Below are 16,643 nucleotides of genomic sequence, written 5' to 3' on the forward strand. Positions count from 1 at the left end.
AGTTTACATGTAGACCTTAAAAAAATAAAAAAAAAGCATAAACCCCAGCACTGACCAGGTTATTTAGGTCTAATATAATGTCATAGTGCCAAGGTATTTCCTGTCTCAGATATTTTCCCACCAGCCAACCGCAGCCCCGCACATTCCCAGATAGGGCTGTGCGCTATGACCAAAATCTCATATCCCGATATAAGACATCTATCGTCCCGCTAACGATATAAATCACAAAAATGTAACATTTTCTGTAAATTCTGTGAATCTCGGGCAGTTCGACTTGCCTGAAGTGTTTCCAGCTGTGCGTCGTGTACCTGGAGTCGAGTGTTTTAACCGATGCATAAAACGACACATTTTTAGACATAAGTTGTAACGGCCGCCGTTTTCTTTGTAAGTATTTATTACACGGCGTGCTGCGGGGAAACGCCTGTTCTAACGTTTGAGTCTAAGGTTTATTTTTTAGCACCTGACGCCTCTTTTTTGCTTCTCATCCGTAAACACGCTGCATACTCTTTCACGTATTTTCAGTTTATTTTGAAAAGTCTCAACAGGATCTTGAGCTCTATTGTGAAAGGTTTATGTGGAAAATAAACACGCGGACTTGTCCGTCCGTAATGTGGTTATATTAAATATAAGAGAAAGAGAGAACTTTAAGAAATATAGCCACTACAGTGACCATCCAAACGATGAAAAAATATTGTCGTAAACAGTTTATTTTGCGACACCACGAAACAAACGATAGCATAAAATGAAACGATAGATGATTTTATATCGTCATCCGATATCGAACAGCCCTATTCCCAGACTTCCTCTACGTATCAGTCTAAACTAAGACTCCCAAATGCCATCACTGACTGTAAAGTCTCCGTTGTACTTTATTGAAAATCAAGATCATATCACTTTTCTCTCTGCCCAATGTAATCAGCCTAAAAGCACATTTATAATGTGCTTTTCTGCTATTGGGGAAATGTCAGTTTGGGTGGTTCACCAAGATTAAGATGCCCAGCTTTCATCAGAGAAATGGGCCCCTCCACAGCAAATCACATTGTGTTCTCACTCAAATTCAATCAGCTGAATTGTCTCTGAACTTTTTCAACTCCTGAACTTTTCTGCCCCCCGGAGTAATCACATTCTCATTCATATTGAGTTATAAACCCGAGGCGAGGGCAAGTATTAAAGCCTAAAATCAACCCAATTTACCTAGGCAACACTCGCTCACACTACCCTCGAAAAATCCTTGATGCTCTCAGACATGGGCTGTATGCCGAAGAAGACTCGATTAGGGTCGCGCCGTCTTCCCTACCCATAGCTGATTTTCTTCCTCGTTCTCTGGTCTATAATCCAAAAAGCGCCCTTTCAGGTGAAGTTAGCCCCTCGCTGTGGCTGTGCGGGGAGTCATAAGCCAGTTTGCCACACTGGATTACAGAGCGACAAGCGTTGAAGCTCAGCATGGCTGAAGAGCTACAGCGTGATATACCAGCTACTGTCTGCCATCAGTCTTTAATACTGTTGTTTTTTTATTCCTCTCAGAAACCACTCTGTTTACTTTGTATTCAGAAAAAGGACAGAGGAGCTTAAGAGTTTCGAAAATTAACACATGCAAAGCGTCAACCCGACCAGAACTACATTTGAGGTTTTGAATGTGTTGATTGCCTTTGAATAGATGCCTCCCCCACACACAGCCTCTAAAGCACCCTGATGTGATGCGACTATTTTCTCTCATAAGCCTCATTGGTACACTGATGATGCAAATGACAGGACCACACTGTGCTCTCTTCACTAGTACTGCATGATGAAGCAGAGGCAGCAATTAGGCATAGCTGTCTTTTTTGCCAAAAAAAGGGCTTTTCATTAGCTTCACATTGATGATTCTTGAATAACCATCTGGCCACGGGAAGAGGGATTGTTAAAATAAAAAAGAGAATTATTTTCTGTGGTCAGAATAATCTAAACTATATCGAATATCAAAGCGAAGATTTTATAACCCCTCACAAGGACAAAGACTCTTAGCCAGCTTTTATACAGTGTGCAAAAAAGTCCTAGTGTATTCTTCACCCGGCTGTGCAGGCCACAGTGTTTTAACAGCCATGTTGAGTCCACAGACACTGCATCCTCTTGACATAAACTTCTGAACATTTCAGGACTCTTGGCTTGTTGGTCAAGCGTCTGGAGAGAGGAGGGAAGGCCGAGCAGCAGGGCCTCTTCCAGGAGAACGACTGTATCGTCCGTATCAATAACGGAGACCTGCGAAACATCAGATTTGAACAGTAAGACTGCAGCTCACGGGAGCCGTTGTTGAGCTCTGCTGATCCCTGGTCTTCCTGTGTGAATGGCTTTTTCGCACCATCGCCTCTTCCCTAACTTTTTATACCCATAGTCTGAAACATTCTTCTTCTTTTTTTGGCTGCTCTCCTCTCTCCTCATGCCTATTTTACTCCCTCTCCTGCCGGCGCACAGTCTCCTCTGCTGCCTGTCACTGTGCTAAGCTAACCTTTCCCTACTTAACTCCTGTAGGTCAGAGCCTCAATTCCTCAAGTCGTTCCTGCAATCCTCTTAGCCTTTATTTCCTTGTGTTTCAGTAACAGTAACAGCTCTACTGGACTCCTACTCTCACTACTTTCTCTTTTCTTCTGTCAGAAGGAATGGGAATAAATCTCCTAAAATTCACAGCTTCTCCTTTTTCAGTGCTGTTCATGTCTCCTGCTTTTATTCCCTGCCTAACCAAACTCACACATCCACCCATTTTCTAGATCCCGTACGATGCATGAGAACCTATATGCTGTGTATACAGTACATGCAATATCTGCAATGCAGCGATGCTTTTTTGTTTGCGATGTTTTTTTGCCAGCATTACATTTATACGAAAAGTATATGCATGTTTTAAATGCAATAAGCTGCTCCAAACTGATGAACGTTATGTAAGACACCTATTATGCAAAGTACCACCCACATGTGACCATGTATAGATGCGTCTTGGTGGATTTAACCGTTCCTCGAAACGTAAAGAGTCAAACATATATTTCCCCATTTAACAAACTAATAAAATCAGAATCTAGTCACACAGATCATATTGGTTGGTTTCTGATAAGTTCAGGCTTTGAGACTTTTGCTACCACCTCATTATAATGGAGATTAATGGGATTTTACTTTAGTATTATCTCTTACATGACACAGAATTCCTGTGTTGATAATACCAGGAATATGCTGTCAGATCTGTTTACTGGGTAGAAATTGAGCAGTTGCACCAAAAGTATGAGTGGAGGTATATAAGAATAATTTGGGTGAACCAACAAACTCCTGGATCCCGGTCATGTTGTCATGTTCCAGCCATTCCCACAGTTGGAGCCACAAGTTATGTGATGGGTGGGAATAAAGCTTCCATACATAGTGTTGTGACAAGTGCATTAGTGCAACAGTTGCTCTTGTTATTTATTTTCATAAGGGGGCAGACTACATCTCCTCCGACACTCGATCCAGCCTGAGATTGTAAAGACACCGTGACGAGACCGTCCCCCTGAGGGAAGGTTGTTGGTAGCTGGGAAAAGAGGCCCGGAATTTCACAAAGAAATTCTTCGGCAGCGCGACTTTTGGTTATCGGTCTGGGGATGGAGGGGGAGCGATAGAAATTCTCGCGGCCTAGCATTTTCTCAAACGTCTGTTCAGCTGTCAGGGGACCCACGTTTGCTTTATTGAAACAGGTGGCGCTAACAAGGCTTTGGTTTTACAGGGCGCTGACAGCCAACATAAGTTTCCATTCACACCTAATGTACACGAGCTCAGACCGAAGGGGTTTTAAAAGAGGATTTTCTGCAAAGTATTCGACGACTGGAGGTCTCCTTCATCTGGAGCCAAATGAGGGGATTATGCGATGGAGCTGTTGGGGAGGGTTCAGTCACTTTCTAGAGCCGCTCACGCTGGCAATGAGTATTAATTAACATGTCAGAATGTTCAGGTGGGCGAAGATGGATTTTATATATAGTACGACTGGGTGTGTGTGTTTGAGAGACACTGGGTAGATGGAGTGCTCCACTTGGCAAGTTTGTACAGACAAGTATTGCACTTGATTGTTAAGTATGTTGAGTTTTGCCTCTGTGTCTATCCTTTGTTCTCTCCATGTCCTTAAACCATCGTAAAACTGGCAAATTTCCTCCCACTGTCTTTATCCCAGAGCCCAGAATATGTTCCGTCAAGCCATGCGCTCTCCGGTCATCATGTTCCACGTGGTGCCGTCATCGATGAAGGCCCACTACGAGCAGCTGTCCCACGCTGAGAGGAACCCCGTGTACGCCTCGGGCCGTTTCAGCCCCGACTCCCTCAGCGGCAGCACTGTGTCAGGCATCGACCACACGCCACAGCGGATGTCCCGGCACGGTTCCCAAACGCACCCACACTCCCAGCCGTACCCCCATGTGCTCTCAGAGCCGACTGACGGTTACCCCCCTCTGCTTCACCCCGCGGTTTCTGCGGCCAAGCCCCCGACAGGTCACGCCCATTCACCGCAGAAGGGGATGAATTCCACGCCAGCAGGAGGCTATACGAAAAAAGTCGGGAGGAGGCTCAGCATTCAGCTAAAGAAAGGTGAGGAGAGATCTCCACAAAAACGCACAAACTCTGCCTTAGTGATGGTTTCAACTCAAAGATAATAGATCATAAACCATAACTAGTCTCATAAGCTTATTATTAACATTAATTATGTCTTAGAATGTCATGAGGTTAAGTTTTTCATTGTTAAGTAAATATTAACACATGATCCACAAAAACATTTGGAGCTTTCATCATCAGAAAAGATCTTTATTGTTTCTGAGGAAGAAAAAAGCAAAGTCATCCTAGCGGCTGTAAAAGGGTTGGGTTTGTTGTTGTTTTTGAAGCATACTGAGACTCTTTCCAGAGGATCTGTGAGTCTCTTCTCGTGCTGTGCATTTCTCTGGCTTTTTAAGATTTAGAGGAATACACAGCATCAGTCTAACCTTTTTATTTCTACCCAATAAACAAGCAGCTTCCCGATTCCTTGCAAGCAAGTGTAGGAACACTGTTGGAAGATGGTTCAAGCACGGAAGCGTGGAATATGTGAACGAGGCTGTAAGAGGCTTAAAAACCCCATCCAGAGCTATCCGTACTGATGTAAGATGTGAAAAAGTGGGTGATAAAAGCAAACAGCATCTGCTTAGATGGAAATGTGGAGCAACAGGCGACGTTAGGACTGCAAAGCTGCAGGGATCCTGGTGTACGCTTTGACTGACAGTGGACACAGGTGGTGCAAACCTCTGCCAACAGGATTCCAGGTGTCGGTGCCAGGTCTCAGGGCCAGAGAGCTTGTTGCTAAGCAGCCGCTCGTCCCCGTGCACTGTCAAATGCCACAGCAAAGAGTCTGACAGGGCTGCACCATATGCCCGTTGAAGTTTTCACCCAAACCTGTCCTCTCTCATGGGGCGGGAATCAAGCCAGAACATAAAACATAAAAACGTCCAGCTGCTTTTTAAAAATTCCTGACTCACAGTTCTTACCATCCATTCTTCTGTCAGGTTTTTTTCACTCTTCTCATCCTCATCTGCCCTCTTGCTGACAAAACACTTGTGAAAACGCTGCATTCTGTGCATGATATGGCAGGAGATCTGCTATGTTCACAGTCAAAGATGTTATCTTTTCTCATTCCACCTTTGTTTGCTGTTGTTGGAGCAGACACTTACATGGATTAACAGTGATTCCCAAGAGGCTGTTTGGCTCATCTGTTTTGTTTTGAGTACCGACTTAAGCCTACAGCTTTGAGCGCAGATTAAGCTCCTGCATTTCTTATGTGCTTGAATCAGACACCAGGCTCCTTGCAAATCCCAGGGAGTATCAAAATCAATCACAGAATCTTATTTCTGCACAGGAAATTGCTTAGGTATGTCTTAATCAAGCTAATGGGAGTTTTAAAGATCCTCCTCCCTGTTTAAAGCCAGGAACTCTACAAGCATTTACCGGTGAGTTTAATGCCGCACCTCGAATGCCTGCGGGAAGTTGATTGGCTCATCAATGCAGGGGATTAGGTAGAGGATGTGAAACAGGATGGCTAAGTGTTGTGCTATTCTTTTCATCGGCTCATTCAGACAGGCAGGGGGGATTAAGGCCAAAACCCCTATACAGCAAAAATGCTCCTCATTGTTCTTATATTAACTTTTTTTGACACACATATCTGTTCAAATGGTTTATTTACAGAAACATATCACACGATCACAAGTTCTGAGCACTTGTACAGTAATCTTTATGTGGGAGAAGTTACTCAAGTATGTTGATTATCTGGAGAAATACACCAGACATTGTGCTGTTTTTTCCTTCACACATGCTGCAGAGAACTCTGTGTCAGACATCCACTCACGACCGTAAATGCTCAGTTCAGTTTTAATTCACTGCTTTTTTTTTACCTGCAGTATCTGCAGTTGTCCGGTCCTGCTCGTTTAGACGTTTCTGTTCTGGACCTGCAGGTTTTGTGTAGAAAGGTTTAGAGCTGCATTGCATTTGCAGATGAAAAGTTCTGGTTACCCGCTCCCTAACCCTGTTGTGTAATGCGTGTTGTTTTTTTTTGACCCAGGTTGTTTTTCAATTTCCAATTAAAAATCAAGCAAAAGTATTACATTTCTTCAGGCTGAACTTTCTTATTGGCACAACATAATTGCGTGTAATTATTGACTGGTTCAAACTGAGACTTTAAAAGCATGCATTTTCATTGCCCTGCAATGTACAAACTACTTTAATTATTCACCACAAACCTACTTAAGTGCTGTGCTGACAGGGTAGAGGATTTCTCTTCATTTCCTGCAACTTCAAGTTGCCCAATAATAGGAAATAGTTTGTTTGTCTGCTAGGAATATGGATAATATGAGACAGAGACCTGCGTTCCTAATGGCTCATAATGATGCACTCGTACGAGGTTGCAGGCAAAACTTACAAACGTACACAAGCCAAATGCAATCCGCCCACAGAAACACAGGTTAATGAGCACATGTAGATCAACAACATCTCGGGGTACTGTGTGCCTTATAGGCCAGGTCACGAGGGAAAGGAGAGACTCGTTGGTGTATTCTTCTCAAAACACAGAGTCAGTTTTCATAAATGATGGTGTGAGAGGCATTTATTGTGAAATTTACAGCACCGGTTGTCGCTGTAATGCTGATTATATTGCCTCTGGTTTTTTTCAGCATTGTGATATGCTACTGATTATTTCCTGAAAGTATGATGTAATCATTCAGCTGCATGCTGAGCTGAATCAGACAGAATCAGGCGGATCGTGTTTATCACGATGTTGCAGTAGTAAATTCACAGTGGCCTAAACAATGGCCTCACTTATTAACGTGGATTGCAGTTATCTCCTCTGACACTGGGGGACGCACTCTTTAATTCAGGTAAGGTGGGCCACTTGTTACTGGATGATGGTGCTGGAAAAACTGGTTAGGAGTGTGCTCTATTAAAAGAGATGAGGTACTCATTGTTAATGGGTCAAGTGTTCCCCTCGGGTGGGACAACTATATTCATACCAACCCTTTACTCCTAATGAAAGAACCCACTTGACTCTCAGCTAAATGTCTCCCAAAACACCAGCCAATATTATTGCCCTCTCAGATACAGGAGAGTTTTATCAGTTGAATGTTAACATATTTTTAGCAGCTTGAGATCCAGAGGTACAGAGGAGACTGTGCGTCAAGATAAAACCAGATCCTATCATTCGATTTTGCATCCTCACTTATTCACCCGCTCATCCCGCAGGCCCCGAGGGACTCGGCTTCAGTATAACGTCACGGGATGTTCCCATCGGGGGCTCAGCACCCATCTACGTGAAGAATATCCTGCCTAGAGGAGCTGCTATCCAAGATGGCCGTCTCAAGGCAGGAGACAGGTTGCTAGAGGTAAGTGCAGAAAAGTGCGGTAATGCTTTACAAGGCGTGTGTGAGGAGGCTTTAATTTAGTCATTTAATAAAGTCTTAGATGGCGATTGTGATCTGGAAGGTAGATGTGCATCACGTAGGAACGGTGATTTCGTTCCAAAACACGCGAAACGGCAATTTTAAATATGTGATATACGCTGCTTGCCATCTGCTGAAGTGTAACACATTCCTTTCTCGTAACTGTTTTAAATGGAAATGTGGATCCTGAAATTAAATCAAAGACTATGCTTCCACACGCTATCTCGTGCAGCAAAAACAGAACGGCTTTTGAAGTTGCATCATCCCACGTTGCAAACCATTTGCATAAAGGATTACACTGTGCAGCTCTGAATGTACGGGGTTATTCCACCAAAACTTTCAATCCTTTTATCCTCATGTTTTTCTCATTTTCAAACTTTGTTTGAACTAGGGCTAAAGCGACTAGTTGATCGACTAATCAAATTAGAAAACGAACCATCTGCCGCTTTGATAAAAATGTAAAGTGTTGCTGCTTTTCTGTCACGGCCAAAAGGCGTAATTAAGAGATTTGAGTGTTTCACCTTTTTTTAAAACAAGCCTAGATAATAATCCATACAAGATAATGTAGAGTTAACCCAATTACTGTGCCTCCTCCTGTTCAGGTGAATGGCGTGGACCTGAATGGGCGGACCCAGGAGGAAGTGGTCTCCTTGCTTAGAGCTACACCCATGGGCGGGGCTGTGGGTCTGCTGGTTTTACGCCAGGAGGACTCTTTCCTACCCCGAGAAGTGGTACGTTGGCTGCTCGCCTCACTGCAGCTCTTCACCCTGTCACCATAATGAATTACATATCATGACATATATATGTAACTTATGTATATACAGAGATGGTGTGTTCTGGCACATGTGTGTGAGCACTTCCGTGTGTGATCCTGAGCTGTCACAAGCCCTGTTAATCCTTCCAGTGAGGGCTGTGCCGTCTTCTCATTTCCCAGCTAACACAGCACGCTAGCCGAGCATGCAGATTGATGATCCTGCTCCATCGCCGCACCGCTCTTTATTATCAAGTCGCGGCTAGCCTCGGTGGAAACCTGTAGAGCTGTCTTTTCACCCTCTCCTTTCTTCTCGATTTCACTTTGTCTTCAGTCTTTCATTATCCATCACCCTCCTCTCCATCCTCCTTCACCAGCTCCCTTTCTTTCTTCACATTTGGTGGGTAACCTTCTCTGCATCTGCATTTCCATCTCCTCTCACTGTGTTTTGCCTCCAAGCTGACTCGGTAGATTGATGGATGTGTGGATGAAAAGACAGACGCAGGGCAGGTAGCAGGCAGAGAGTGAAAAATACACTTGGCTTGAATATCAATCAGGCGTAGTCTACACACATTACATTTTACAAACTGAAATACAACTGTTTGTGAGCAGTTTTTGGATGCTGCTGCTGTCACTCAGTCTTGGCAGAAGCCACTCTCAGTGATTCATGCATACTGATGCTAATTTAGTTTTCATGTTTGTTTATGTTCATGAAGTTCATGTTTTTACATGGTGCCAGATGTTGTACTTAATTATCTTTGCAGAAACATGTAACAGGATGTATGGCGTTGCCTCAAAGTTGTGTTTTTTAATCAGGAAGGGAGCTTATAATGACCAAGGCAGAAGCAAGATGGCAGAACACAGAGAATTAAGTGGCTTTATTAATGTGTGGGAAGTGAACAGTGGAGGCTGTGGGTGCGCTTTAAACCACATTGGTGTTTACTCTACAGCAACAGTCAAGGTTTCTCTGCTATCTCCCTACCTCTGCTAGCTTTAACACACAGCTTATCGAGTACTAACGTGAGTAATGGCATCAAACAGCCTTAAATCTCTGCTCTGCTGTAGCAAAAATTTATTTCTCCCTCTACCTTCAGAAGCCATGACAGCCAGCAGAGCCACAAACAGCTATTCACTAGCAAGCGGTGCCAATCAAACGGCTGATTGGTGACAATTATCACAGTGAGCGATGCAGATGAGGCTATTGGCTAGCTGTCGCCATGGGTGAAGTTTGATGAGGCAAACTGCCACACTGGTCGATACTCATCTTTAGATTACAGCAGAGCTTTAAGTCTGGCTGACTCTGCATAGCTGGTAGTTAGATGGCAGGATTTATTTGATCTGTGGTTATCAGCTGCAGAGGGTGGAGAGTGCGATGTGAAAGGGCTGAAATGGGACTCGAGGGAGATGAGGTCCAGTGCTCAAAATGAGCAGCTCGAGTCTCTATCTAACGCTAGACTGCACTTTTTCTTCTGCGTTTTAGAGCCTGTAGAGACGAAACGGTCTGTCAGTTAACAACAACATAAGGGTGAAAGATGTTCTAAATTCACAGTAGCGCATTACTTGGGTAATTTAAGCTTAAAAAAAAACGAGATCGGGCTTTCTTGGCACATAGTTATGAATTACAAATGGCGATTACTAAGCCTAATATATTAAATCTAATGTAGAGTAATGAAAAGAATTAAGTGAGCAGCTGTTGTATTACAGGTGACATAATTCTCAGCAGGTATAAAAGCCCTTAATCTAAGCTGAACAATCTATTTTATCACTAATGTGAAACTACATCAGTGTGACACGTAATACGCTGAGCAGGAAATTGAGCTTACACTGTAATGGTAGGATAACAAAGAAATTGGAAATGTTATTCAGATTTGCTGTATTTTTATTCAAATTCCTGCATCACCAATGCAAGAATCTGGCATAAAATCACATTTAGTTTCAGAGAGAAGCAGGATTGTAAAAAGCAGCTCTGTCCTTTACAGTTTTGAATGTAGTTAAATTCAAGCAACTTTTTCAAAGCGGTTACTAAACTGTGCCGAATGCATTTGACGATCCTTTTTGAACCGCACTTTGGGCGTGGCTAAATTCTGGTGCTCACCAAGATTTGTTGTTGTTGTTGTTTTGTTTGATGACTGATGCTGACTTTTTATTTACAGTCAAAACTGTGTGAATGTTTCAGAATCTCGGTCTACACGGAGGATTTTACTTGTAAAGATTGTGGCTGTGAATTTATTCGGGTCGTTTTTCTTGCGATGAAAGCAATCTGGATGTTTGTCTCATCTTGCGATAGGGCACAGCTGGATGGTTAAAAAAATCTAGAGTACATGAAAGTGAAACTGTAAGTTTGTGCAGATGCAAAGACAGCATTTCGATGATATGACATTTTGTCTTTGCGACCGCTTCAGTTGTTTCCGAGCCACGGTTGATACTCAAAGTCTCTGCACTCGTCAGATTTATCATTTTCATATCCTGCATGTGCTTTTTCTTGAACTGCCTAACTTTATCCACTAGTTCCCTGATTTCTGTTATAGTCGAATGTTCACTGTTTATGTAAATGAGTATATTTTATTTCCTGATTACTTTTGATTCTTCTGTCCCTCCTCCATCCTCTAGAATGCTGAGCCCCAGATGCAAATCCCCAGAGATTTGGTAAGACACCACCCTTACACCGACCTGCAACAAACCTCCACCTCTCTTCTTTAACAACTCTTTATTTAGCCCAAACTCCCCCTCCTGCTCTTATCACCCAACTTATGCATGCATCCAGCCTCTGCTGCTAAACTAGCTGGTTAATCAGAGTGCAAGTCGGTACCCTACCTATAGTGTTAGTCACTAATTTAAATCTCTAGCTAGAGTCGCTGTAACAAGTCACAATTTCATGCTTCATCAGTATGTGGCTGTTGAAGTTGTGCTGCAGTATAATTTGCTCCATAACTCCCTTCAGAGCTGTGTTTGCCAGTGAAGGTGGAAGTTTGCTGTATTTGTTAGCTGTGGATAAGGCTGTCAGTCTGGCCTTGTTGCTGCAGACCCGCTCCGATATGTGAGGCGAATAACAAACCCAGTTTAGTTTAGGGGGAAATGCAGACAGTGAAACGTGCACAGACACTTTGACAGCTTTAATAGATTAACGGTTTCCGTAATTGAGGAATTTAACATAAAGTATATAGCGTGCTATAAATGTCTGACAGAGATTCTTAATCTTGGGATTGTACCCTATGGAGTATGTTTCCGAATCTACCTTCTGTGAATAATCAGCCCTCATCAGGATGTACAGTGTCTCCAACTGTTACAGTGTGGTCTTTATGGCACACATTACCCAAAAAGGCTCTCGATTGCAGCAGCTGTTAAAAGCTCGTCTGTTTTTACTGCTCGTATTAAAAAGCTATTCAGATTTCCATAACTCTCCATTTACATGCCAAATTTGATTTGTGATTTAACAGACTTCACATCTTCACATCTGGCCTTACCTTCAGGTTACATCTGGCTGAGTGCAGGTAATTGGTTAGGTTTTTGCGTGGCACATTAGAAGTGTAATTGCCCAGTTAATCTGATTGGCGGTTCTACCTGCCAGCTGTGGGGATGATCCTTGTCGTGACGAAGCGTTATGGCGGGGCGTTGTTGACTATTGTGACTGCAGCTGGCACATTTCATATGTGTGCACATGTGCAGAAAAGATGACGCGTATCATTCCAGAAGCATTAGAATAAGTGCAGATAAACACCACTGTGTCTCCCGTTGCTGCATTTCAATGTCACATTTTAAAGTCGGAATGGTATAAGCCATCCTTGGAAGAATTGTGCTGTCTTCCTTCCAAAAGTGCACTATAAGTTTAAACTTTTGGAATATTTATTGGGAATTAATTGCTTTGCTTTTGCCTTTTACTCACATTTCTTTTTTCTCAGTAATGTAAAGAACAATCCAGGTGGTCTGTGTGGTTTGTGTAGCAGTTTCATGTGGTTTTGTCTCTTTCTGACTCTGATCTTTATAGGAATTGATGCTAGCCTAATTATTTATATATATATAATGTAGCAATTTGCAATTTGCGTCTTTAATGAAAGAAAATAATGTCCGTTTCCTCAATTTTGGAGGTTTCCCACCCTAAAGATCGATGTGAACCAGAGCCAGACTGATAAGAAAAAGCACCACAGTCCTGCTGTCTCCTCTCGCTTCTCTTTTCAACTCCCTTCTTTCCTGCTTTCCAAACTCCAAACCTCCAGATGAGCCTTCTCCTTACCCTTTCCCGGAACATCAACCGCCATAATGGATTCAGTGCCTTTCAGATGTTATCTGTTGTCAGGCGCCTCATTTTAAACATCTCACTGCCGATAACAGCAACAATAGCAGAGGCACCATGATGGTGTAAGGGGCAGGGAGTGGGTCCGAAAGAACATCTTTTAATGGACATGCAAGTATTAGATAGCTTTCCAATGGAAAAGGCGGGATAACAGCAGTGCCCCTGGGACAGCAGCTCGTTATTATTGTCCTCATTCTCGTATTAGTTTTCTTAAGTGACCACATAATAAAAACAACTATAGAACATTGTGAAAATTCAAATCACTCTCAAATCATTACTTTTGTTCAGCCAACTGTCCAAAGTTGAAAAGCATTTAATTAAAACATCTAAAGCTTTCAATTCTTTAACAGTAAGCAAAAAGCAGGCTCACGTGCCGCATGGGGAGCTTAATTATGTCTGTTGATTTTCTTTAACTTTTCTGTTATGCATCTCTACAGTGCAGTTAGTCGTGTTAAAAAAAGCTAACAAAACTTACTATGTAGACAGCTTTTAGATCCGCGGCTTTGCCGGCACTCAGCTGGGTTTTTGGAAGCCGGCACAGCATGACTCATCCTTTGAGAGAGCTCTGTCAAGGGTTACACGGCAGACAAAATGCAGCAAGTGAAGTGGAAAAAGCACTCGCTTTATGAAATCGGTCCAATGACCCAAAAATCACGCGCGATTTTACAGTAGTGCTTTAGAGGTTGGCTAAAACTTTTAGTTGTTTTGTCATGTTTACGCGGTAAAGCCACCGTGCTCTCCAATCATTGCAATAAAAATGGCCAATGATTAAGGAGACTCCTGTTTCTTTTAGCACTTCATCCATGGCATTAGCGCCCATGACCCTCTTTGTTACATATTTGGTCAAGTCACTTTAAACTTTCTGGCCAAATAGGTTCTTTATTGCAAGTAGTGTCTTGGACTCAGTAAGTGGTCCATGTCTAAGGGGCTTCTGTGTCTAACCTGTTGACTTTGACTGCTCCCTTTAGCATCCACGGCAGCCTGTGACAGCCGGGAAACACCATTGGCTGATAGAGGTAACTGCTGCATGACATCAACAGCATGGGCTATTATGTGCTGTATAGGGGGAAAAGGCATGAAAGGCAAATGAGATACTTTGGGTGGCTGCACAAATAGACTGGGAGTCATTTAAGCAATCCATTGCTTTCCCAATGGTCTGTAAAAACAAAAGAATTTGTTGGGTTTTCTCTTCTGTCTCTTCCTCGCCCCCTTCTTCTCATTGTTTCGTCTCCTGTCTCTGTCTTTGTTAGTTCCCCTTTTCTTTATTTCACTCCCCCCCGCCTCTCTCTCTGCCTCACACACGCACACTTAAGACACACTTTAAGACTTAAATCCTCTTCTCTGCACCTGGCTGCTACAATACAGTGCTGATCAAAGGCATCCGTCTTTACATGCCTGCTCTGATAGTTTCATAATGGGCCCATAACGTGAACATTCAGCTCCATTGTTTATGCCATTAGTCATACTGGCTTATGGAAAATTACTGCAATGCTATATTGAAAAGCCATCAGCAGGAGCAGCAGTAATGCTACAGCAGCGCCGTGCCAAGATGCTATCTATCACATGTGAATGTTTCTCTCTGCACACAAAGCTGTTATGAAATGGTAATTTGTTAGCACATTTTGGTGTAATGATGAAGGATTTTTTTCACAGCGTGATAAAGCATTCAGCATGGCCGCCCATGACACGGCATATATTTACAGAAGAATCTGGCAGCATTATACTGTATTTGTCTGTGAGGAGGTCAGAAGTGTGGTGCTGTTGTGTGGGAGGGGTTTGTATTTTTGTTTTTAAACTACAACTTGCATGACAAACCAAAGCCGTGCATTAGTGCAACATTTCATTTGCAGCTCGTAATAACAAGTCAGTCGGTGAAAACCGTGAGCGCATGATGCATCAAAGCTTCTATGTTCTGCTCTTTGTTTCAACGCTTCGTAACATACAGCACCCGATACAGCAGTTGTTACATGAAGTAAAGTACCGAACGTGTCCGGGGTTTTTTTTTGGACTCCTCTAAGGTTTTGCAAAAATATAACAAACATTACGCCATATTTCATTTATACAACTGTGCACAGTTTATTTGTTAAGCAATAAATGCTGTCAACGGTGGAATATGGGGTCGTAATTCATTTTTGATTAACTGAAAGAGAATGCACAGTCACCAAAGTTTTCATTCCAGGAAGTTAATGAAATTATCTCACATATTTCTGGATCATAACAGCAGACTCCATGGCAGGCATTCAGATTCAACCTTTGGAGAAACTAGCACTGTTGAGCTGTGTTTATAGCCACGAGTCAGCTCTACTGACTGGGGTAATAATTGCATCATATCTCTATCTCAAAAGATCTGATATGATATTCCTCACTCTGCATTTTCCACATTAGGTGGCTGGTTATTGCTGCTGCATGTCTGATGGCCTACGTCAGCATAAATCTATCTGGCAATAACGGTGACAAGTATTCTTATTTAAAGTCTAAAATGCTGGTGTCTTCTAAGCGAGCATAACTAATAAAACAAAGCCTGACTTTAAAGCAGTACCTATTGTGCTTTTCCTATTATTTATATGTATTCAACAGTGGGGACGCTGAAGCCTGAGGGTGATAGGTGGAACAAAAGGGCTAACACAGAGTGACTGACAGTCATTCATGATCACAATCACATCTATGCTCAATTTAGAATCACCAATCAATCTAACATACTGTGGGAGGAAGCTGAAGTACTCGGCGAGAGTGCATGAAAGCTCCACACAGGAAGCTCCTGGCTGACCAGTGGATTCCTGATCCTAGTCACTCTACACATGTGAGCCAACAGTCCTACCCACTGTCTGTGAAGGTTCTCAGTCATCCAGGTTATTGCAGTCTAAGAAGCTTGGAAGGAAAAGCGTCTGGACTTCTTGAGGTTTTTAAAGACGTTTCACCTCTCATCTGAGAAGCTTCTTCAGGTCTAAGAGCAACTGGTGGAGAGTCCCAGATTTTAAACCCTATGGGAGTGGGTGTAGATCACAATCAGCCAAGGTTTCAGGCGAATCCATTGGTGAAACCTAGCCCCACCCTATCATGTGATTTACTGAGATCAAATGACCCAGGATGTGAGTGGGCGTTAAGGCGTCTGGGAAGGGATCTTCTTCAGTTGCTCTTAGAACTGAAGAAGCTTTTCGGATGAGAGGTGAAATGTTTCCAAGGAAACTTAAAGAAGTCCAGATGGTTTTCTTTCTAACTCCATAGGTCCTAACCACTCAACCACCGTCCAAAGCTCTAAAACTGTGCCCAGTGTACTCAGTGTGCAGGTGATCCTTGATGGCCAAAAGCTCAGACGTGACAATGCTCTAAACATTTTATTTCGGACAGTTTTTTGCACTCTGTATGATGTCGGGAAACATGGATCTTCATGAGCTCAAAAGCGACAACCCACCTTCTGTTTGCAGTGAATGAAAAGAAAACTGTCCTAAAAGAGTTAAAAGGACACATTTCAGACAGAGGATGAACTGAGTCTCTGTGTGAGGTCAATAAGTCTGTTAAAAGATAATATTACTGTACCTAACTGTACTGCTTTCAGCCTCAAATAATCTTTGCATTTCAATTTCTGTCCTTCTACTCAAATACATTGAGTAGTCACGACTGGTGGACAGTTCATAACTTACTGCAACCCTGTAAACTTTGAAATTGG

At 42.8% G+C, this 16,643-nt stretch overlaps 1 protein-coding gene across 4 annotated transcripts in view; it reads left to right on the top strand.

The window, feature by feature from the left end:
* pard3ab (par-3 family cell polarity regulator alpha, b) overlaps positions 1 to 16,643 on the top strand; it is a 250,718-nt gene that overhangs the window by 121,650 nt on the left and 112,425 nt on the right. For 3 of the 4 annotated variants that reach the window (XM_085378508.1, XM_085378509.1, XM_085378512.1), the window contains exons 8-13: positions 2,136 to 2,261; positions 4,163 to 4,572; positions 7,738 to 7,877; positions 8,537 to 8,665; positions 11,296 to 11,331; positions 13,945 to 13,992. In XM_085378508.1, the coding sequence (XP_085234634.1) occupies positions 2,136 to 2,261; positions 4,163 to 4,572; positions 7,738 to 7,877; positions 8,537 to 8,665; positions 11,296 to 11,331; positions 13,945 to 13,992 (889 nt within the window). The remainder of the gene's footprint in view (positions 1 to 2,135; positions 2,262 to 4,162; positions 4,573 to 7,737; positions 7,878 to 8,536; positions 8,666 to 11,295; positions 11,332 to 13,944; positions 13,993 to 16,643) is intronic. The other variant, XM_085378510.1, reaches the window with a different exon arrangement.

This window comes from Diplotaxodon limnothrissa, linkage group LG18 (genome assembly GCF_057381915.1).
Source record: "Diplotaxodon limnothrissa isolate DT_005_m linkage group LG18, D_limnothrissa_male_GT1.1, whole genome shotgun sequence".
Taxonomy (NCBI): domain Eukaryota; kingdom Metazoa; phylum Chordata; class Actinopteri; order Cichliformes; family Cichlidae; genus Diplotaxodon; species Diplotaxodon limnothrissa.